This window comes from Camelus ferus, chromosome 22 (assembly GCF_009834535.1).
Source record: "Camelus ferus isolate YT-003-E chromosome 22, BCGSAC_Cfer_1.0, whole genome shotgun sequence".
NCBI lineage: Eukaryota > Metazoa > Chordata > Mammalia > Artiodactyla > Camelidae > Camelus > Camelus ferus.
In genome coordinates this window covers 20,871,370-20,892,947 of record NC_045717.1, presented here as the reverse complement: position 1 = coordinate 20,892,947, position 21,578 = coordinate 20,871,370, and the positions used below count along the sequence as shown (strand labels likewise).

Genomic DNA, 21,578 nt, shown 5'->3' with positions numbered 1-21,578 from the left:
CGCCCGCCCGGCGCGTTTGAAAAACCGAAAACCCCGCCATTGCCGGCGGTCCACCGGTCGCCGCTGTTAGTCCAATCAGCAACGGCCCCGCCCACTCCAGGGCGCAAAGCCTCCCTGGCGACGAGTGGCCATTGGCTGCGCTGGCCTCGTGGGCGCGGCACTACAAGGTCGCGAGCCGGGCAACGCGGCGGGGCTACAACGTAGCGAGTTCGTAAGAAAACAAATCCGTAGCGTTAGGGGGCGGGGCCTCGAGAGCGCTGGCTCCGCCCTCTGGCGGACTGCTTGGCTGCGGCGACTGAGTCTGCTCAGAATAGACCCCGCCCGTCGAGGAGGAGGGAGGGTGAGTTGAGGGGAGACCCGGCCCATAAGGGGCGGGCGCCGGGCAGGGCCCTGCGGGTGGTGGAGGGTAGGGCCCGACTCCCAGCCCCTGGCTACCCACCGGCTGACAGGGGGAGGAGCCACCCGGGAGGGCGGGGGTCGCGCCGGAGCCCGGGACTGGGGAGTCGGACCGGGAGCCTCGCGCAGGCCGGGGACGCCACGAGAGGGCTGTTCGGGCCACCGCTGGCAGTCTCCCCAGCACTGACCGCGCCGGGGTGGGGCGGGGGGCTTCACAGGTCACCAGTGTCGACATGCTGCTGGAGGAGGTCCGCGCCGGCGACCGGCTTAGTGGGGCCGCGGCCCGAGGCGACGTGCTGGAGGTGCGCCGCCTTCTGCACCGCGAGCTGGTGCACCCCGACGCCCTGAACCGCTTTGGCAAGACTGCGCTGCAGGTGAGGCCCGGCAGGCCAGTAGCGAGGGCAAGGCGAGGAGCGGGACAGGGACTGGGACCTCAAACCCCTTCCCTCTCGTCTCCCGTCCAGGGTGGTGGCCGATTGGGGTCTATTCCTCCATCTCCGGGCTGACGTTCCTCCCTGATGTCCCCTTTCTTAGGTGGGTGGTTGGATGGGTTTAAGTTGGGGGAGGGGAGGGCTTTCCACCTTTGGAGGATTCCTTGTTCTCTGATTTCGGAGGATTCAGTTTCCCTGGAGAAGCTCTTATTCCGTAGGTGAGGGTTCAGCTTCTTTGGATCCCAGTTTCATGGGGACGGCTCTGGTTTCTTGGAGCTTCCATTGACGGATCCAACCCTGGAAGGAAGGATTCATGTTTCCAGGGCCCATTTTCTGGGGGTTCTCTGAGAGATATAGTTTCTTGAGGATGAATCTCCATTCCGAGGGGATTTTCAGATTGCTATATCATGGAAGGTCCCAATTAGAGAATAGTTACAGATTGAATGGGCATCTTTATTGCCTTGGGAGTATTTACAACAGGGGAACCACATTTCTTGAGGGGGTCAGGTACTCTGGGGAGCATCTACATTATATGGGAGGAGGAATTTCCTTGGAGAAGGGGTTTCAAATTCCCTACGCATCTCCTTTCCCTTGAGGGGGCTGTTTTCATTCTCTGCGGTCTATTTCCTGGTGGGGGTTTCATATTTCCTGATGATTTCCCGTATGTGGAAAGTGGTATCTCCTGGTTCCTTGGGGGGAGGGTCTTAGATTTCTTGACAATTTCCTTTGGTGTTATTCCCTAGGGAGGTGTATTGTCCTTAGGGGTAACCAATTTTTTGAGTGTCCCTATTCCCAGGAGACCTTGTTCTCTGGTGTCTCAACAGCTGCCTGGGAGTTTATGTTCCCTGGGGTTTCTCATTCTCTAGAGGACCTCATCTCTGGCATTCTCTACTCTTGAATGACCCCTCTTTCCAATCACCCCTTTTCCTGGGCCTCCACTTTTGAGAACCCCCTGACACTCTGCCCTCAAACAGGTCATGATGTTTGGCAGCCCCACCATCGCGCTGGAGCTCCTGAAGCAAGGTGCCAGCCCCAATGTCCAGGATGCCTCCGGCACCACTCCAGCCCATGATGCAGCCCGCACTGGATTTCTTGACACCCTGAAAGTGTTGGTAGATCATGGAGCTGATGTCAACGTACCTGATGGCACCGGGGCACTCCCCATCCACCTGGCAGTGCGAGAGGGCCACACAGCTGTGGTCAGTTTCCTGGCTGCTGAGTCAGATCTCCATCACAGGGATGCCAGGGGACTCACACCCCTGGAGCTGGCTCGGGGGAGAGGTGCTCAGGATCTCATGGACATACTGCAGGGGCACCCAGTGGCACCGCTGTGACCTGGGGCCACCCACTCCAGCCACAGGACCCAGCTGGGTTCTGTGTCAGAAGAGGAGGAAAGAAACACTTTCTCCCCTTGCTCCTCCTGTGTACTGCCGAAGGGCACCAGTTTGTGGCTTGTTGGTGTTGATTTCTGGGGTGTGTGTGTTTGAGGTGCATTTCTCATTTGTTTTTCTCACCCCTTTTGGTGTGTTGGGCAGAAGAGGGCTCCGGCAGGCAACAGCCACCTAAACGGTTCAGTTTCCTCCACGCCCCAGACTGCTGGGGCTATAGACGAGTCCCAAGGGCAGAGTGTTTAAAGCCCCAGCCCCAGAGTGAGGTCATCACTTCCAAGGCTCCTGGAACTTGTCGACCTTGGCTGGCTGTACCCAGAGAGAGACCTCAACTGTACACACTGCTTTCGGGCATGGGGGAGGGGGGAATGTTCCAAATCAATAAAAGGGTAGTATGAGTTCATTCATATTTTGTTGAAAGCTTGTTTTCCAATCCCTTGTACAGCGTTAAAAAAAAGATTCTATTTATTAAGCTTTATGGAAAAAATTGTGTGTGATAATTTAATGTTTTTACCCATTAAATTAAGACTTGTGCATGATCACAGCGCCCGTAGCTTCTGATTTTTGTGGCTGCGATGGAGAGTCTAGAGTCCAGGATGTTTGTTGGGGTGGGCACCGGGGTCGAAGATCGTGGATATTTTGGGGGAGGGGAGTGGTAATTCCCAGGGCGCCAGGGATGAGTGAGCTGGGTGGGGCAGCGGTTTACGCTGTCGGAACGGAAGGGAGGCAGGAAACCGCGAGTGGAGAAAGGGCCCCCAGATGTCAGCTGGGTGCCGGGAGCCCCGGGGGTGGGGGAGTGGGGTGGGCGGTGGCTGCAGCCTTCCCCGCAGAGGCGTGGCCCATGGGCGGGGACTTGGTTCACAGGGCTAGAGATCCCGGAAGGACCGAGGGCGGGGTTAGGCGCGGCCCATAAGGCTCCGCCCCATTTAAAGCAAGCGGTCAGCAGGGCCGTGAGCAGCCCCGCCTCCTTAGGGGCTCTCTCCACACGCGTGCGCAGTGGGCTGCAGAGCCGCCATGCCTGAGCCGCGCGGGTCTTCACCCCTGCGAGTGAACGCAGCGTTTGCCGCGCGGTACGGCCGCTACCGGGAGCGCGAGGAGCTGCAGCGGCGTGAGTGCGGGGCGCATGCGCGCGGGGCACCGGTGCGTGCAGGGCAGTCAGGAAGTGGGGGTTGATCTGGTCCCCCAGGCTGACCTAGGGGAGTCCCATCTATGCCCCACAGTGAAAGATCGCTACGGGGACCGGGACAGCGGCGGCGACTCCAGTTCCGAGTCTGACTCCAGCGAGGAGCGGGTGGTGAGCTTCCCTGCTCCCATCCTGGACCTGCGGGAGGCGACCAAGCCCCCCATCGCAGTCCAGACCTATAGTGGGCGGCTAACCCCCAACCCCATCGCGCCCCACGGGAGCGTCCAACTCCCGTCCCCCATTCTCATGAGGGACAGACACAGCGCCCTCCCCATCCCCAGGGGGTGGCCAAATCCTTCCTACTTCTCCTTCCCCACCTCAGTTCTATCTGCCCATTTTGATCTGTCTGGTGCGAATCCTTTGTTCACCTTTTCATCCCTGAGAGTCTAACCATTTCTCAGTGCCCGACTCTCCCCAAAGTGGGGCTTCTCTCTACCACATGGGACACTCAGCTTCTCCCCACATCAGCCCTGATCTTCCCCGCCAGGAAGTTACCCTCCCCTTGCCTTCTACCTTCCTCTGTCTCATATCCTGTACTTATGTGGCCCACCCCCAAGAGGGCCCCTCCCCCTCCACCTGTTTGACCTCCCCTCCCACTCAGACCCAGCCACCCACCTGCCTCTACTCAGCCGGATTCCCCCTGCTTCCTCCTAAAGACTACCCCTCCCTCCACCCTAATTCCCACTCCTGGTCAGCCCACCTGCCCCTGTTCCTTACTGCTCCATCACAGCTCCTTTCTGAAGTCTGTCCCCACTCTTTTCCTGCTCTAGGAATTTGACCCCCAGCAGGAGCGTGACTTTTACAGGACTCTCTCCTTGTTGAAGAAGAAGGATCCCCGCATTTATCAGAAAGATGCCACCTTCTATCAGAGAAAAGGTCTGGGGCTGCTCTTCCTGGGGCCCAGGTGCCTCCTTGTCTTATAGGCTGTTGTGACTATTTAATGAATATTTATGAGTCAAAACTGGTTAGCAGAGTATCGTAGGTTATTACATGTGGTCATTAATAAGGGCTGTGTGCTGAGCACTGTTCTGACTTACTAAATGGTTACTGGCAGGAACTACCAGCGAGTAGCAAGTGTGATACCTGTTTCATAGCTGGGATCTGGTGGCTCAGGGATTTGAAACTTCGGTCTGACTCTGGCCCAGCCCAGCCCAGTGTTGTTCTCTGCCTGGGGATGGAAGTGGGGTGTGGGTGTGAGTGTTGGCTGATGTCTTCTGGTGGCCCCACAGCATCGTCCTCGGAGAGCGAGGAGGAGCTGGCAGCTGAGGAGAAACCAAAGAAGGTGCAGCCCATGTACCTGAAGGACTATGAGAGGAAGGTTATCTTGGAGAAAGAAGGGTGAGGAGAGAGCCTGGGTGACCCCTCCCCGCCCCTGCCTTCCCAGGGCAGGGGGACACATGGGGGACTTAGGGGCAGGGATGGGAAGGAGCCTTGGTGACCCACCTGAACCCCATCAGCCCCCTCCAGCTGTGGCTCCTAACAGCTCCCCACCCCATGGGGACCAACTGGCCATGGGGAGTCTGTTCTGAAGCCCTCATCCTTCCTTTCACAGCAAATATGTCGACGAGGAGAATTCCGATGGGGAGACCTCCAATCAGAGACTCCAGGTGGGTGGGGTGGAGGTTGGGTTGGGGTGGAGGGGCCCAGCACTGGGCCTGAGGCCCACGTCACTCTCTCTGCAGCAGATCTCGTCGAAAAGTTATGTGGAAGAACAGAAACAGCTGAAGGAAAGGTGAGCCCAGGCCGGCTGAGTGGCCAAATGGAAAGGAGTTGAGGCCCAGAAGTTGGATGGGCTGGGGTTCCAGTCCAGCTCAGTCACTTCATGGCTGTGTGCTCCTGGGCACGTCACTTGCCCTCTCTGTGCCTCAGTTTCTGCATCTGTTAAATAGAGTTGATCATGGCCTCTATGGCGCAGCACCACTTGGGGCTTGTCAGGAAGAGCTCAGGACTTAGTCACCAGGGTTCATCTTGGGGCAGCGGGCAGGGCCAGCTTGCCTGTCCTGAGGCTGGTTCTCTTGCGTGGGCAGCTTCCGGGAGTTCATGGAGGATAGTGAGGATGAGGACAGCGCTGGGGAAGGTGGCTCTGGATTGCTGCAGAAACGAGCTAAAAGCAGAGAGGAGAAGGTGGGTACTGGGGCCTAGCTGGCGGGGGGCTGGTGGTGGAGACAGGGTACTGGGGTCCCTGCAGACCCTCAGCGCTGGCCTTTCCCCAGGCCCAGGAGGATGCCGACTATGTCGAATGGCTGAAGGGGCAGAAGGAAATTGAGAACCCTGACACCCTGAAAGAACTGGTGAGTTCCCACACAGTGTCGCTGAACTACCACCCTGCCTGGTCCACCTCCATCTGACCTTTTCATGGAAACAGGCCCTTGAGAAGGTAGCCAGGAGCAGGTGCTCTGAAGACGGGGTGGGCCCCTTTCTGACCCTCAGCTTCTACATCTATGAAATGCGGGTTATCCTACCTACTGTACGGGGTGGCTGTGGAGTTGCAGTCACTTAAATCTACTTGGTGCCTACATCTGCCCTCCTCCCCTGTCCCCGAGTTCCTGACCAGGGTCCCTTCCCCTTCTCAACCCTAGACTCACCTCAAGGAATACTGGAACAACCCAGAGCTGGATGAGGGGGAGCGCTTCCTTCGGGATTACATCCTTAACAAACGCTACAAGGAGGATGGAGAGGAGGAGGAGGAGGAAGAGGAGGAGGAGGAGGAGGAAGGGTGAGTAGCCAGGCCCCCCAGGGGCCTGGAGCCAACGCTGGCCAGAATGGAAAAGACCCTGGGTGTTTACTTGTTCACACAGTGGCAGCAGAGTTAGCCTTTCGTGAGGAAGAGCCACAGAGGGTGGGCTCTGGAGCCAGGTGGCCCTGCCAATGGATTTCCATACCTCAGTTTCCCCATCTGTAAAATGGGGGGGGGGGAGTGGTAGCCCTCACCAGACGGTTCTGGTGAGGATTGAGTGAGTTAGTGTGCTGGTGCACAGGAGTGCAGGGGCTCAGCTGACCCCCAGCCCATCCTCAGGGTCCCCGGTCCCCGGGTCCAGCTGGTCGTGGAAGACTCCTCGGACGAGGGGGAGCTGTTTCTGAAGAAACAGGAGGACTTTGAGCACAAGTACAACTTTCGCTTCGAAGAGCCGGACTCTGCCTTGGTGGGTGGCCCAGGGCAGGGCTGGGGCTGGGGAGGACCAGGCTGGGAGAGCCTGGAATCATCTCTGCTGCCCACAGGTCAAGACCTACCCCCGGAGCATTGCATCCTCTGTGCGCCGGAAGGACGATCGCAGAAAGGAGAGGAGGGAGGAGACGCGGGAGCGAAAGAGGAGGGTGCGTGTGGAGCGGCGTGGGTGGGGTTGGGGGCTGACTGGCTTGCAGGGAGAGCCCACACCCTCCCTTTACCCTGGCCTGCTGCCCCCAGGAAAAGGCGAAGAAGCAGGAGGAGCTCAAGCAACTGAAGAACCTGAAGAGGAAGGAGATTCTGGCCAAGCTGGAGAAGCTGCGGCAGGTCACGGGCAACGAGACACTGGGCTTTGAGGAGCGGGACCTCGAGGATGACTTCGACCCTGTGCAGCATGACCAGCTCATGCAGGTGCGACCCCCAGACCCCACCCTGGCCAGGCAGCCAGGTGCGTGGCTCAGGAATCAGCAGTCCTTTCACTGCTGTGTGGCCTCAGAGCAGTGACTTGACCTCTCTGAGCTTGTGTTTTTGTCTGTGAAGGCAGCCCAGCTATAGCATCTAGCTCAGGGCTGTTCTACAGATAGCCTGAGAGGTATACTGAACATTAAGTTGGTAAATGCTTAAGGAACAGTGGGGTCGCTGTGTTTCCTTTAAGCCCATTTACTAAGAAGTCAATGTTTATTGTCGTATTTGGGGGAACACAGACAGCATCAGGCCCTGGAAATAGGCAGGGAGGGCTGGATGGGGAAAGCAGTGGGGGCCAGGGGCACTGCAGAGCTGCCCCAGAGTAAACCTGGGGGGTCAGGGTAGGAGACTAAGGATGCGTAGGTGGGCAGGTGGAAACTGGAGTGGGTGGGTGCTATGTGGTCAGAGTTCAGCCTTCACTTTCTAGAAGCTTCTCAATCCTAAGCTTCAGTTTCTCAATAGAATGGAGGTAGTGTCTGTCTCTTGGGGTGCTTGTGAGAAATGCAGTGAGATGCAGACCAGAGTCGGGCACATAGTAGGTGCTTCACAAGTGACACGGTTAGCAGTAACTGCCTTTGCCAGCCAGTAACAAGGGGCAGAGAGCAGGAAGTAGAGGGGCCCGGACACACAGGGTTTCCCCCACATCAGGAGCTGGTCCTGCGGGGGTGCCGGGGAGCCGTGTATGGTGAGGGAGTAAGGCTGTCGGGGGCAGTGGGCCCTGCTGACCCTCCCGGCCCCAACCCTGCAGAAGTACTTCGGGGACGAATATTATGGCACCACGGAGGAGGAAAAGCCGCAATTTGAGGAAGAGGAAGGCCTTGAAGGTGAGGTCACCCGGGGCACTGGGCTGTGGGTGGGGGCACTTGGTCCAACCTGACCCCCTAGCCCATCCCTGCCTGTCTGTCCCCTGGCACCAGATGACTGGAATTGGGACACATGGGCTGGGCCGGAGCAGGGTGGAGCGTGGAGCCAGCAGGAGCTGCACTGCGAGGACCCCGACTTCAATGTAGGTACCACAGGCTGGGGATCGGGGTGGGGGGTGCTCAGAGGGTCCTGAGGACCCTGAGGGCAGGCCTGACCTACATGTTCTGGCAGATGGATGCCGACTATGACCCCAGCCAGCCTCGGAAGAAGCGGCGTGAGGCCCCCGCGATGGGCAAGAAGAAGCGAAAGTCTCCCTTTGCGGCGGCCGTGGGGCAGGAGAAGCCTGTGTTTGACCCCGGTGAGGCCCAGGCGGGCGGCCGTGGGCGGGCAGGGGCTGCGAGGGGCCCGACACACCCTGGCAGCCTGGCTCTCTCTCCCCGCACAGGGGACAAGACGTTCGAGCAGTACCTGGATGAGTATTACCGGCTGGACTATGAGGACATCATCGATGACCTGCCCTGTCGCTTCAAGTACCGCACGGTGGTGCCCTGTGACTTTGGGCTCAGCACCGAGGAGGTGGGAGCCTGGAGCGAGCAAGTGCTGGGACACAGCTTGTTTCTTCGTCTTACAAACAATAGGAATGGTAGTGCTAATGACCGTACTAATAATAGCACCTGCCTCAAAGGATTTCTGTGAGGCTGGGGTTTCAATCAGTGCTTTGCCCACAGCAGGCCCCAGAAATATTACTTCTGTTACTGTATATTGGCAGCAGGGTGGCCATTAAGAGTGGGCACAGGTTCAAACCCTGGCTCAGCTGCTCACCAGCTATGTAACCTTAGACATGTGACTTACGGCTCTGTGCCTCGGTTTCCCCATCTGTAAAATAGGCCTAATTACAGCCCCACCTCGTGGGCCTCATCTGGAATTAGGAAACCCAGTCACTGGCATGGAGACCCCTGCCCTCATGCTGCTGGTGCCATGGTGCATGGGTCAGGGCTCCAGGGCCCAAACCATAATCTGAAATTAGCCACTTCCGTGCCATATGACTAGGGGCAAGTATACCCTCTCTGTACCTTAGTTTCACTATCTGATGCCCCCAACAAAAAACATCAAGCAGCCTCCACAGAGATCAGTTCTTTCTGGCCATGGTGACACGGGTGGTACTAGCATTACCCTGCCTTGACTGATGAGGTGACTAATGCTTAGAGTCAGGGCTCTCCAGGGCTCAGGTGCAGGATCCCACCCTCCCTTTCCTTGCAGATCCTCACTGCTGATGACAAGGAGCTCAACCGGTGGTGCTCCCTGAAGAAGACCTGCATGTACAGGTGATGGGGTGTGGCTGGGCCAGGTGCCCCAGGAGGAGGGGTGGGCCGGCTGGCAGTCAAGCATGGGCACCACCCAGAACACCCAGTGACAGGTGTGTCCGCCTGGCGCCCGCAGGTCGGAGCAGGAGGAGCTGCGGGACAAGAGGGCCTACAGCCAGAAGGCCCAGAACACATGGAAAAAGAGGCAGATCTTCAAATCACTCTGCCCAGAGTGAGTGTTACTGGTTTGGGGGTGGGGTCACCAGGCCCCAGTTTGAGTCATTGTTGCATGACCTTGGGAGAGGGGCTTCCCTTCTCTGATACTTGGGTTCTAATCCTGGCTGGGCCATTGCTGTGTGACCTTGAGCAAGTCACTTTCCCTCTCTGGGCCTATTTCCTCATTTATAAAATAGGGATAAAGATAGTCTATATTTTGTCAGGTTTTTTTGAGGATTAAGTGAATTAATTCAGGTAGAGTGCTTAAAACAGTAAATGCCGGGTAGATATAAGCTCTTCTTATAACATCAGAGGTGACAGCAGCTCACAGAATTGATGTAAAGCTAAAATGAGTTAATTTGTGTAAATAACTGAGCATAGGCTGAGGCTCAACTATCAAAATTATCAGTGACCCAGTCCTGCCTCAGGGTTCAGCAGAAAAATCCCCGTTTTGGCATCAGACCCACTTTTGAGTCCCAGGCAGGCCCCTGAATTGCTGTGTTGCTGCCTCTCTGAGCCTCGCCTTTCCTCATCTGTAAAAATGAGGGATGTGTGTCCTGGAACAGGCCTAATCATGACCAGCCTGGACTGAGCCACCACTTTTCTCCTCCAGGACAGAGATGCCCACGGAAGCCACAGGGAAGCCACAGAGAGACAAAGCCAGCCCACAGGGGCAGCTGCCGGCACCTGATGGGGCCTGCAGGAAGCAGCCCCGGCCTGAGAGCCCCCCGGCACAGGAAGAGGCAGCCCCTGTGACACCCACAGAGAAACCGGCCCCCCGGAGGCAGAGGAGGGGCAAGAAGGCTCGTCTCTTGGGCCCCACAGTAACACTCGGTGGACGTGAGTTCAGCCGCCAGAGACTGCAGGCCTTTGGCCTCAACCCCAAACGGCTGCACTTCCGCCAGCTGGGCCGGCAACGGAGGAAGCAGCTGGGGCCCAAGAGCGGCCCCTGAGCTGAAGGAAGCCTACAGGGGTCCTGGGGCTCCTTTCCTTCACTCAGGCCCCTGGGTGCCCCCACCCGCCTCTTGTTGACACAATAGACTCTCACGTCTAACTTTGGGCAAGGGAGTTTTCCCGTCTTACAGATGTGGAAGCTGAGGCCCACTTAAGCTTCCTGGATGACTTGGAACCTCACCTTGAGACACACCCTGAGCCCCATCCCTCAAATGCTGGGCCTAGCCATAGCCAAGTTCTAGTCAAACGGCTTTATTAGCCCCCAGCGGCCACAGTCCTCCCGCCAACTCCCACCAGCCACTGGCGCTCTGGGACCAGAGAGGGGCTTGGGCGGTCCAGTGCAAACTACAGTACAGAGTCAGGCCCTGAGTGGGTTCCCGGGGGCCCTCCCTCCCTCCCTGCCCTGCGACGAGGGCCCAGCTGGTGGGAGGCAGGTGTGCGGGCTGTTCCTGGCTGAATGGCCCCAGCCCGGAGGTCTCCTGGACTGGTCTCAGCTGCACTTGTCAAGGGGAGTTCAAGCTCCCACACCCAGCGTGACATAAATAAAAAAATAAATAGGGTCGCATCTTCTCCCCCACCCCCTCCCCTTTATAAAAACACAAAGTCCTCAGAGCTCGGGCGTTTGGCCTTGAGAAGCCGCCCCGTGCGAGGGAGCCGCAGTGTCGGCTGGGAGGGCTGGGAGCAGAGGTCGTCCAGGCTGTGGTCCTGAGCGTGGCCTTCGACCAGGGTGAACATGGGGTACCGCTCTGTGGCTGAGGAGGAGCTGAGGACCTGGTGGGAGGAGAGAGAGAGCAGCTCAGCCCCAGATGGTGTTACTGATCCCAGTAGGTATAATTAACAGGTATATTTTATCAAGTGCTTGCTGAACTCAACTCCCATCCCTCCAGGGCAGTGATGCTGGCCAGCCAATCAGTGCCTTCCACACCCCCCGGCCAGAGCAATTGGCTCAGTGATGAGTGTGTGGCCCCGTGCAGCCAATGAACAGCAGCCCTGGGGTTTTCTCTATCTGCTGGGAAGCTGGGGCTCCCTTTCCACTGAAAGTGCCCAGAGAGGCTGGTGGCCACTCTTGCTGTCATGAGGGTAAAGCTCTGATAGGACAACAGAGTCAAAGAACAGCATAAGGTCCTGCCACTTGAGCCTCTGGAAGCAGATGTCCCCTTAAAATTTTCATTTCATGCCCTTTTTTGCTCTAATCAGAGCTGGGCTTGTAGCTTGTGGGCAGGATAACAATCTTGACAACATAGCCTGGAAATGGCCTCCCCAGGTCTGCTGGCCTCAAGGCCTTTGTCCCTCCGTCTACCCTAGTCCTGCCCTTTGCCTCCTGGCCTCCAGCATGCATTGCTCACCCTGGTCAGCTCTGAGCAGAGGGTCTCAAACTCCTTCCTATCTCCAGCGTAGAACCCCACGGTACAGCTTGGGTCCATCTTGGTGAAGGCCATCTTGCGGGGTGAGGTGCAATGGAAGGACTGGGGCAGACAGACAAGGGAGGCTCAGGGAGCTCCTACATGTCTCCAACCTCCCCGTCTCCCCTCGGAGCCCAGCTCACCTCGAGGGGGAAGTCAGCCTGGCTGACATCCACAGCAGGCTGGCAGTAGTGAGGGTCCAGGTAGAGCAGGAAGTCATCTGCAGGGGAGGAGGCGTGAGCAGGAGTAGAAAAGGGTAAGGTGGGCTGGGAGGAAGCAGGATGGGGCAGGCCTACCCTGGTAGCCGATGAAGTACAGCGAGTGGCGTGGCTTGCCCCCCATGATGCCCAGGCACAGCTCGGAACGCAGGAGTTCCTGCAGGGAAGAAAGTGGGCAAAGGTGAGGACTCAGCAGGTGCTGTCACGCACTCAGCAAACTCTTAGCAGAGGCCCAGTGTGTACAAACCCAGGCCTGTGCTGGGCTCTGGGGGGCAGCAGTGACCAAGACAGACAAAACCCCGCCCTTATGGAGCTAATGTTCTAATGTGGGAGAACAAGGAACACGATGAATGAGCTACGTCAGAAGGTGGTAACACCCTGGAGAAGAACAAAGGAGGGGAAAAGGCTTTGCAATTTTAAGTAGGGGTCAGGAAAGGCCTCATTGAGAGAAGAGGTTTCAGCAGACAGGGAGTTGAGTACATCTTGGGAAAGAGCACTCTAAGCAGAGGAAACAGCAAGTGCAAAGGCCCTGAGGCTGGTGTCTTCTGAGAACAGTGAGGAGGCCTGTGTGAATGGAGCAGTGTGAAGTGAGGCAGAGAGTGGGGACAGATAAGGTTAAGGAAGAGACAGGGATGTGGTGCATGGTCTTGTGGGAGAGATCTTTGGCCTTTATTCTGAGTGTAAACATACCAGGGTCTTTCCAGCCTTGCTGTTCCCTTTGCCTGAAGCACCCTCTGGCTTCTCATTTGGTTCTGACCGGAGAGGGGCTTTCCTAGGCTGTGCAGCCACCCCCATTTGCCCTTCATTGTGTTAGTTTTGGTTCCTTTAGAGCCTGAGTTATAATGCCACATCTGTCAAATTGGTTGCACATCCACTGTCTGTCATTCCCCCATTAGAATGTCCACTGTCAGAGGGCATGTGTTGTAGCCTGTTCACCTCTGAATCCCCAGCAGCTGGGACAGTTCTTGGCACATAACAGGTATTCCATAACTACTGGACAAACTGATGAAGGAAGCATAAACACGTAACTCAAGATGAAGTGAGGAGGGCTCCTGGGAGGAGGTGCGATGGAATCTGGCTGAACCTACCTTCACACAGGGCACGTACACAGGGTTGAGAGTCTCGCCACCCAGCCGCACGGGCACCAGGATGACCACAGACTTCCACTCAGCTGTGGGGTCTGACCTGGCCACCAGGCGGGCCACATCTGCCTTGTACACTGGAAAGACAGGGCAGCAGGTCACACTCATGCCCGCCCTTCAAGACTCAGAGTGTGGCCCTCCATCCCCAGCGGCCCAGCCTTGCCTGAGCAACCTCTTGGGATGACACTCCTGTCATCGATGGAAAAGGAGGTCTTTCCAGTGCTCTCCCGATCAACTCCCCCAGACAATCCCAGGGCCTCTAGGCAGGTGTGGACATTCCCACTTTATACAGATAGGGCAAGCGAGGCCTGAGATTTTGACAAAGAACATAAAACCAGGAAGAGGTAGAGAGCCTTCCCACAGCCTGGAGAGCCTCTCCAGTCCCAGGCCTGACACTCAGCACCTAGGTTTGCCCAGGTGGAAATGGGAGCATGGAGCAGTCTGCCAGTCAGCCGAATGTCCCCGTGTCCCTCCTCAAGTCCTGTCTGCTGGCCTCCACTCTCCCGCCTTCCCCTTGTGGCCATGTAAGCCCCTTCCTGGCTACCAGAAGAGTAAATTCAACCTTTTCTGGAAACACAGCTGCTGTGGTCTGAATGCTTGTGTCCCTCTCAAATTCACGCACTGAAATCCTAACCCCCAAGGTGATGGAATTGGGCAGTGGGGCCTTTGGGAGGTGATGAGGTCATGAGAGTGGGAACCACATGAATGAAATCACTGCCCTTATAAAAGAAACCCCAGAGAGCTCACCTGCCCTTTCACTACCTGAGGACACAGCAAAATGAACCAGGAAGTGGACAGGCCCCCACTAGACACCGAAACTGCCAGTGCCTTGATCTTGGACTTTCTAGCCTCCAGAATTGTGAAAAATAAATTCTTGTTGCTTACAAGTCACCCAGTCTATGATATTTTTGTTACAGCAGTCCTGACAGACTAAAACAACGGTTCTCTAATCAAACCTTGCCCCAAACTCCTATATTTTTTCATGAAAATGTACAGGTTTTGTAGATTTCCTGATACCAATCCACGGAGGCTCCTATTAAGACCCTTTCTAAACTGATTTGGAGGGTGACAGGGAATAATGACTATCATAGCTAATATTTAGTGAATACTTACTATACGACAAGCACTGTTTTAAGGGTTTTATTGTATTATTGACTCACTTAATTCTCATGACAGCCCTATGAGGCAGAGGAGGCCCAACTTTCATACATGTTAAAATTGTTCACAGAGTAAGAGTGAGTTGAGAGGAACTCCCTGAGAGAGGGGTTCCTTATGTTCTTTACTCTGTTACTCAGGGAGAAGCCTCTGAAGTCTCTCCTGGTTCCAGAGGGAGCGGAGGGGTCCTGAGCACCTCCCAGTGTGGGTCCCTCTGCTGCAGAACTTGTTTTAGCCTCTGAGGAAGGTGGGTCCCAAGAGGCAGCTGAGGTAGTGGCTGGTTCAGGGTGAGAACCCTGTGACCTTGGCTCCCAGCCCCTTACCTGTGCAGTCCTGAGAAACATACACCACCAGGCGGGTGACCTCTGAGCAGCTCTCGACAGCTTTCCTGGGGATGGGAGGAGAGGCCTGAGTTCCTGGGGGTACCCAGTGGCTCCCATGTCTTCAGCAGCGGCCCTCACCTGAGTATGTGTGCCACCAGTGATGGCCCATACCAGTCACCCGCCTTCTTGCCTGAGCTCTGCCCAAGCTCCACCAGCCGGTGTAGGCCGAAGGGGGCCTGGGGATGGTCAGCGAACCAGGACACGATCTGCCGGTGCCGGCGTTCCTGCTCCAGCTCAGGGGCAGCCTGGGCCCAGCGCGGAGGCATCCAGTGGGCAGGCCCACGGTACCGGTTGGGAGAGGCCAACCCTGATGGCTCAGGGGGGCCCAGGCCCGCACCCTGGGACCATGTCCAGTCTGGTAGGGATGGAGTCAATAGTCATACAGTGCCAGTGTGTGTGGGGACACAGTTCCCATTATTCACGATGTACACACGACTGTAACGCTCCAGAGACCCCACATTTAACTACAACTTTCACATTCCTTAAACTTATTTTATAAACAATTCTCACTTCCCCCCAAACTTACTTTATACTCAATTCTAACACGACTTTAAACTCTTAATTGACAAACAGTTCTAATACTGCTGGTCCGTGTGGCTGGTGCTATACTCCTCCTGTGCCCTTCCCCCTTCACCGCTCACCTCTGGGCAGGAAATGCAGCAGCAGGCCCTGGGCCAGCATCATCTGTCCACTTCGTAACATGCATCCCCAGCCACAGTCTGAGGTTAGGCAGCCTCCAGCCAGGGGTGGGAAGTCCCGGCGGTAGGTGAGCCATAGGCGCGACACGAAGTCCCGCTGGAAACGCTGGATGTCACCTACAAGAGGGGCCTTGTCAGGTGCCACCAGGAACACCCCTGGGGGCCTCTTCCAACCCTAGCCACGGGCCACCAGCTCACCCTCGCCCTCAAAGCGGTAGCGGCGGCCGCAGAGGTGGACGCTGGAGATCTTGCTAAAGCTGGTCCGGCTTTTAACTGCCCAACCTGGGGAGACAAGGGGCAGCGCTCAGCAAGATGAAGCACTTGCTTGACAGACAGGCTACATAAGAGTTAGGACGAGGGGGGAAGGTTACGGCAAGAGGGGAGGATATAGCTTAGTGGTAGAGCGCGTGCTAAACATGCAAGAGGTCTTAGGTTCAAATCCCAATACTTCCAATATAAAAATTTTGATTGAAGGTAAATAAATAAACAAATAAACCTAATTACCTCCCTCGCAAAAAAAAAAAATTTTTAATGAAAAAGAGAGATGACAGCGACAGCGCTTCCATTCCCCGATGTGCGAGATGGGGACATCCCGGCCCCTTATCTCAGGGAAAGTTCTGGGGAATCCGCTAGTCCTCTTAGAAGGAGGCGGGGCCCCTAATAACAGCCACATGAGTGTCTGCAATTAATTCAGGATGAATTGAAGTTGTTCTGATGACTGTACCCATTTGACAGAAGGGAAAATTGAGGCACAGGGAAACAAAAAACCTTGCCCAGGGTCACATGGGGAATCGCCTGAGACTTGAAAATACATTCTCCTTTGGACCCGCCAGCCAGCGGCCCGCCCTGGGCAGGGCAGGGGAGGGACCGACCCACAGGTGACTCACAGGAGAACAAACAGTGGAACTTGGCAGGGGCAGGGTCTGGTTCCCCCCTAGACTCCCACCGGCCTCGAGGCCCCCTGCCCGCCTGAACACCTGGCTCGCTCCCACCTCAGAACCCCACCTCCTCACCGTACTTGACGTTGTTCCAGGCGGTCAGGAACTTCGCCTTAAACTTGTCCACTTCGTCGGGCTCCCCGGGGGCGGCCCCGGGCGACGCAAGAGCGGGGCCGCTGGCTCCCGAGGGCCCCAGGCCGTTGGGGTCCGGGGTTCGGGGGCCCCGCGGCCTGCGGCCCTCGGGGCGGCGCGCGTCCTCCGGGCTCCCGCTCCGGTACTGCGCGGCGGCCGGCGACACGGAGTTCATGGGCGCGCCGGGAGGGCGGACCCAGGGCCCGGGGGGCCGCGCGCGAGCGCCCCAGGGGGCCAGGACGCGGCCAGGACGCGGGCGCCCAGGAAGGCGCTAGTGGGCCCCCGGCGCGGCAGCCAGGCCCCCAGACCCGGCGCGGGACGCTGTCACCGCCGCCGCCATTTTAGCGGCCCTGGCCCCGGGAGGGAGGCGGGCGTGACACGGCCGGACTCCCCGCCCCGGCCCGGCCCCCAGCCTGGGTCCCCGGCCGCGGTCTCGGGTGGCCGCGCTAGGGCCTCCGGACGCGGCGCCTCCCCGCGGCGCGCCGTGACCCGCACCCCCACCCGCCTTATCGCATCGCCCAGGCGCTCCCGAGCCCCTCCAGGTCCTTATCGGAGGCCCCAGAGCCGGGAAGCCCCGCCCCGGCCCCGCCCCCGGCCGCGCCCCCTCCGGGGCGCTGGGAACTGACCGCCAGGCGGGGCCCCTGCGCGTTTTGCACCTGCCCGCTTCGGACCGGGGATCAGAGCGCCCCTCTGCGGGCTGCGCACCCAGACCCAGCCTCAGCCTGGGGCGGGGAGGGGGCCGAAACGTGTGTGGTGACACCCACTCCTCCAAACTCCCCCTTCAAGCCACACCTCTATGTGCTTCAGTTTCCCCTTGAGCAAAAACGGGCTCAAATACACGTAATAATATAAATGAAGGGGTAGGAGTATAAGTCAGCGGTAGAGTCCGTGCTTAGCATGCACGAGATGCTGGGTTCAATCCCCAGTACCTTCATTAAAAAAATAATAAATGAACCTAGTTAAAAAATTAAATAAAACTAATTACCACCCCTCCAAAAAAAAGCCAAAAATATTTTTTTAAACATAAACGAATCTTCATAATTTTGCTGAGGGAAAGAAGCCAGACCAAAAAAGAAGAGTATACACTTTCTGGTCTCACTTATTTAAACTCTAGAAAATCCAACCTCATCTTTAGTAATAGAAAGCATATCAGAGGTTACCTGGGGGTGGAGTAGGGAGAGGTGGGAGGAAGGGATAAAAAGGGGCTCGGATGTGTTTAGCACCTTGACTGTGGTGATGGTTTCCAGCTTGTGAAAACTCATCACATGGTACACGTTAAATGTGTGTGGTTTGTTTTATGTCAATCACACCTCAATAAAACTGAAAAAAATTTCAGTGCACCTAACTCAGAGGACTATTAGGAGGACGAGCTGAGTTCATCCTGGTAAAGCGCTTAGCATGGCATTTGAGGCAGGGCTCAGTGAAAGCCAACCATGACCTCAAAGGCAGGATGAGTATAGTGACCCTGGGAACCGCAGAGAGGGTGGCCTCTAGTGGCTGGCCCAAGGGCTCTGTCCTCAGCTGGCAGAAGGAAGTTGGATGACGATTTGGAGGAGGGAGTGCCACCTGCAGAAGGCAAGAAAGTGAGAGAGGTGATTAGGCAAGTTTACTGACTCTGGCTAATTAACAGCGAGGGAAAGGAAGTGCCCCGCTGATGAAAAGGCAGGACATTTCTCTTATCCCACAGCTGGCTCCCTAAAATCCAAGAACACACCTCAGTATTGCTTCCTTTGTTCCCACTGAAGTTTCTGCTAATTGCTTTTTGTTTCAGGGCTGCACTATGGGGGTGGAAGGAGCCAGTAGCCGAAAATAATTACCACCACCACTGGAGTGAAGACAATGATGGCTGAGCCTTCTAATAAAAGACCCCGCGGCCCGATGGGGAGCTGGAGCTATCTCTACCGGCCACCTTGGCTGACAGCTCCCGGCTCAAGTGCTTCCTTTCCCCAGTTGAGTGTTTTTCTTTCCTTTTCCCTGTTTGAACACTTTCCTTCCATTTCCCTTTCTGAGCAATAAATCAGCTGTTCACTAGGTCCCTCTGCCTCTGCTGCAAGAATTCTTTGACAGCCAGCAACAAGGACCCACACTTTATTGGGCTTCCTAATTTAGGGGTCCCTCTATCTGCTAACAAAAGCACAGTCACCTCCTTGACTTTCCCTTCTTCAGCTCTCCCTTCATGCACTTCCCTTCAGCCACTCCTGTCTCCTTTCTCAAATTCAACAGGTACCCTCCCACCTGAGGACCTTTGCACTAGCTGTTCCCTCTGCCTAGACCTCTCTTCCCTGAGATATCTGCATGGCTCTCCCTCAGCCTCCTTCAGGACTTTGTTCAAATGTCATTCCTGCAGTGTGACTGCCTTCAAAATTCTACCCTTATGATCCTTCCCCCTTCCCTGCTCTATTTTTTTTTTCCAGAGAAGTTATCGCAACTTGATTGTATAAGTCAGCTTGGCCTCCTATAACTAATACCTCACATGGAGTGGCTTCCACAACAGACATTAATTCTTATCCTTCTGGAGGGTGGAAGTCCAAGATCAAGGTGCCAGCATGGCTGGGATCTTGGGGAGGCCACTGTTCTTGGCTATGTCCTCACAGGGCCTTTCCTTGGTGCATTGGACAAGGAAATATCTTGTGTCTCTTCATTTTTATAAGGGCATTAATCCCATTAGAGGCTCCACCCTCGTGACCTCATTTCACCCTAATCACCTCCCAAAGGCCCCACCTCCTAATACCATCACCTTAGGGAGTTGGATTTCAACAAATGAATTCTGGGAAAGGTTCAGACCATAGTGCTGATCTTATATTTATATATAAATTTTATGTTGTCTTTCTTATTTAAAAAAAATTTAACTAGGTTCATTTATTTATTTACTTTTTTAACGGAGGTACTGGGGATTGGACCCAGGACCTTTTGCATGCTAAGTACGTGCTCTACCACTGAGCTATATCCTCCCCCCTATAATTTTTTTTTGTTTTATGAAGGGGAGGTAATTGGGTTTATTTATTTATATTTGGAGGAGGTACTGGGGATTGAACCCATGACCTCATACATGCTAAGTATGTGCTCTACCATGGAGTTATACCCTCCCTACCCTATAATTTTTATGTTGATCACCTCTGTCTCCACCACATCATGAGGGCAGGCCACTGTTGGTCACTGTTGGCTCCTCAACACTCAACATGGCATACAGTAGGCGCTCAAACAACTTGCAGAAAAGAAGGAGAGCTTACAGCCTCACAGGGGACAGGTGGGCTGGGGTGGCCATAGGTGATCCTTTCTGTTTGGTTTGATGGCTGAAGCTCCCTGCCCCCCACCATGACCACAGCTGGTTCCTTCCTAGAGAAGGAGGATGATTCACAGTGTGACCCTCAGTTCCTTCTCTTCACCCCTCTTCCTTACAAGTAAAGCCACAACATCCACACCCCTCCATCACTGACCCCACCCAGGGTCCAGCTGCCACCTGTCCCACCCTGAGAGATGTCCCCCAGGCTCCTCAGGTTAAGGCACCCCAACTGATCCTGCATTTCACCCCACTGGCTTTTCGTCCCATGCCCTTGTCTCCCCCAACCCAGCCTTCATTGCCACCCTTCCCGGGATCTGTCAGTCCACTTACTGTCTGTCTCTGGTTGTCGTCATGCTCCTAAAGCAGCATTAACAGTCACGGGCAGACGCTGGCAGCCAGGCGGCTCGGACAGGTGATCTTGTCTCTCTCTGTCTTGGTTTCCTCATCTGCCAAATGGGGTAATAATAGTAGTACCTGTCAAGCTAACAGACATCCTTCAAAGTCCAACGACCCCCATTTCTGGGCTCTCAGATGTCTGCCTGTGATCCCTCAACAGATAAAGTACATTCTTTACTGAGCGTGTTTCCCCTAACAAACTAATAGCCCCAGGTAATGCCTAATATCACAGTAGCCCAGGCTAGTTCATTTCAGCCTACCTTATCAGAGTCAAACCCCACCGCCCTTCACCGACCCCAAACCTCTTACCTCACCTACAACCAATTAGAGACTTGCACACAAGCCGATCAGGCACCTTGTGACCCTACCTTATAAAAGACCCCACAACCGGCCCTTGGGGCTCACACAGGCACCTCTTGTCTGTGTGACCTGCTGTTGTCTATGACAGTGAAACCTAATAAACTCCTTTTCTATTCTCACACTTTATCTCTGGTAAATTCCTTTACCAACCCATGTATCACCATGCCACCAACCAACCATGCCATTGTGTCCCACCAGGGTACCTACTTCCTAGGATTTGGGAGAAGCACGAAATGAATATGCAAAATGCTTAAAACACTGTCTGGCACACAGCAACCACCACTTTACTGGGAATTTTTACTGCCAAAGTCTTTCTGTTACCTGAAAACTGAGTTTGCCTCTTGGTGGGTGTCCAGCCAAAAGACACAAAAAAGCCAAAGATTGGAAGCACAGAAACTGTTTGTTAAATGACTAAATGAATGATTATGGAGCTTAGCTATCCTAAAGGCTTCCTCCCAGCTCTTTCTGAGTCTCCACAGCTGGCTTCTTCAGGGACCTGAATTGATTCCCTCAAGCCTGGTCCCACTGGCTTTCTCTGTCTTAAGTCATTTAACCCTCAGCACAACCCTATAAGTTTGATATAATTATTATACCCATCTTACAGATGAGGAAGTAAAGGATCACAAATAAAGTTCATACAGCAGGAGAGCTACTGTTATTCTCAGGGGTAATCTTCTTAGCCATCATACATTTAAAACTCAGAAAGTAACCCAATAGAAACACAGGCAAAAGATTTGAACAGACTCTTCACAAGAGATAAATAAATGTCAAATAAGCCTATGAAAAGATTCTCATCACCAGCCATCTAGAACATGCAAAACAGCAGGACAATCAGATACAACCACCAACCCACCAGAACAGCTCAGATGAAAAACCTGACCAAGTGCTGGTGAAGATGCAGAGAAACTGGAACATTTGAAGTGTGTGCAGTTGGTTGTATGTCAAGGATGCCCCCAATAAAGTTGAAAACATAAATCAGTACGATAACACTAGGGTGCAGACACAAAATTGCACTTGAGTGGAATCCAAGGTAGGATTGTCTTCTGGTGGTTGTATCTTGGCATCAGTGTGTGAATTTTACTGTGGGTCTCTCAGCCATTCCA

General features: G+C 55.3%; 3 protein-coding genes across 7 annotated transcripts; 2 read left to right on the top strand and 1 right to left on the bottom strand.

Annotated features, from left to right (window-relative positions):
* The first annotated feature begins 218 nt into the window (after positions 1 to 218).
* Positions 219 to 2,757, top strand: CDKN2D (cyclin dependent kinase inhibitor 2D). Of its 3 annotated transcripts, none has more exons than XM_032465655.1 (3): positions 219 to 340; positions 615 to 770; positions 1,802 to 2,754. In XM_032465655.1, the coding sequence occupies exons 2-3, from the start codon at positions 630 to 632 to the stop codon at positions 2,159 to 2,161; spliced, it is 501 nt and encodes a 166-aa protein (XP_032321546.1). In that variant the 5' UTR covers positions 219 to 340; positions 615 to 629; the 3' UTR covers positions 2,162 to 2,754. The 3 variants fall into 3 exon arrangements, with proteins under 3 accessions (XP_032321546.1, XP_006184913.1, XP_032321547.1); XM_032465656.1 differs by lacking the exon at positions 219 to 340 and adding an exon at positions 388 to 406 and having other exon boundaries at positions 1,802 to 2,751; XM_006184851.3 differs by having other exon boundaries at positions 314 to 770; positions 1,802 to 2,757.
* A 412-nt stretch (positions 2,758 to 3,169) lies between these two features.
* KRI1 (KRI1 homolog) lies at positions 3,170 to 10,927 on the top strand. Of its 3 annotated transcripts, none has more exons than XR_004314317.1 (19): positions 3,170 to 3,323; positions 3,436 to 3,509; positions 4,169 to 4,274; positions 4,628 to 4,736; positions 4,951 to 5,005; positions 5,081 to 5,130; positions 5,426 to 5,522; positions 5,612 to 5,689; positions 5,978 to 6,114; positions 6,415 to 6,541; positions 6,618 to 6,713; positions 6,805 to 6,975; positions 7,778 to 7,853; positions 7,915 to 8,035; positions 8,125 to 8,251; positions 8,339 to 8,469; positions 9,154 to 9,218; positions 9,334 to 9,429; positions 10,027 to 10,072. XR_004314317.1 is itself a non-coding variant. In XM_032465644.1 (19 exons), the coding sequence occupies exons 1-19, from the start codon at positions 3,230 to 3,232 to the stop codon at positions 10,364 to 10,366; spliced, it is 2,115 nt and encodes a 704-aa protein (XP_032321535.1). In that variant the 5' UTR covers positions 3,170 to 3,229; the 3' UTR covers positions 10,367 to 10,927. The 3 variants fall into 3 exon arrangements, 2 of the variants coding, with proteins under 2 accessions (XP_032321535.1, XP_032321534.1); XM_032465644.1 differs by having other exon boundaries at positions 5,084 to 5,130; positions 7,947 to 8,035; positions 10,027 to 10,927; XM_032465643.1 differs by having other exon boundaries at positions 7,947 to 8,035; positions 10,027 to 10,927.
* Positions 10,604 to 17,008, bottom strand: ATG4D (autophagy related 4D cysteine peptidase). The gene is made up of 10 exons (XM_006192514.3): positions 16,380 to 17,008; positions 15,565 to 15,648; positions 15,310 to 15,483; positions 14,747 to 15,023; positions 14,609 to 14,673; positions 13,077 to 13,207; positions 12,067 to 12,145; positions 11,914 to 11,990; positions 11,714 to 11,833; positions 10,604 to 11,138 (listed from the first exon to the last, which is right to left on the bottom strand). Exons 1-10 carry the CDS (start codon positions 16,609 to 16,611, stop codon positions 10,956 to 10,958), a joined length of 1,422 nt encoding a protein of 473 aa, XP_006192576.3. The 5' UTR covers positions 16,612 to 17,008; the 3' UTR covers positions 10,604 to 10,955.
* Positions 17,009 to 21,578: the final 4,570 nt, after the last annotated feature.

What these genes read in the sequence shown, in the direction of transcription:
- CDKN2D (XM_006184851.3), top strand. Translation starts at nt 630, where the DNA reads ATGCTGCTGGAGGAGGTCCGCGCCGGCGACCGGCTTAGTGGGGCCGCG. An exon ending in TTGGCAAGACTGCGCTGCAG is followed by an intron (nt 771 to 1,801) that starts GTGAGGCCCGGC and finishes GCCCTCAAACAG; the next exon opens with GTCATGATGTTTGGCAGCCC.
- KRI1 (XM_032465643.1), top strand. Translation starts at nt 3,230, where the DNA reads ATGCCTGAGCCGCGCGGGTCTTCACCCCTGCGAGTGAACGCAGCGTTT. An exon ending in GCGAGGACCCCGACTTCAAT is followed by an intron (nt 8,036 to 8,124) that starts GTAGGTACCACA and finishes ATGTTCTGGCAG; the next exon opens with ATGGATGCCGACTATGACCC. An exon ending in TTCAAATCACTCTGCCCAGA is followed by an intron (nt 9,430 to 10,026) that starts GTGAGTGTTACT and finishes TTTCTCCTCCAG; the next exon opens with GACAGAGATGCCCACGGAAG.
- ATG4D (XM_006192514.3), bottom strand. Translation starts at nt 16,611, where the DNA reads ATGAACTCCGTGTCGCCGGCCGCCGCGCAGTACCGGAGCGGGAGCCCG. An exon ending in CTGGTGGCACACATACTCAG is followed by an intron (nt 14,674 to 14,746) that starts GTGAGGGCCGCT and finishes TCCCATCCCCAG; the next exon opens with GAAAGCTGTCGAGAGCTGCT. An exon ending in TCTGCTCAGAGCTGACCAGG is followed by an intron (nt 11,139 to 11,713) that starts GTGAGCAATGCA and finishes TCCTCCCACCAG; the next exon opens with GTCCTCAGCTCCTCCTCAGC.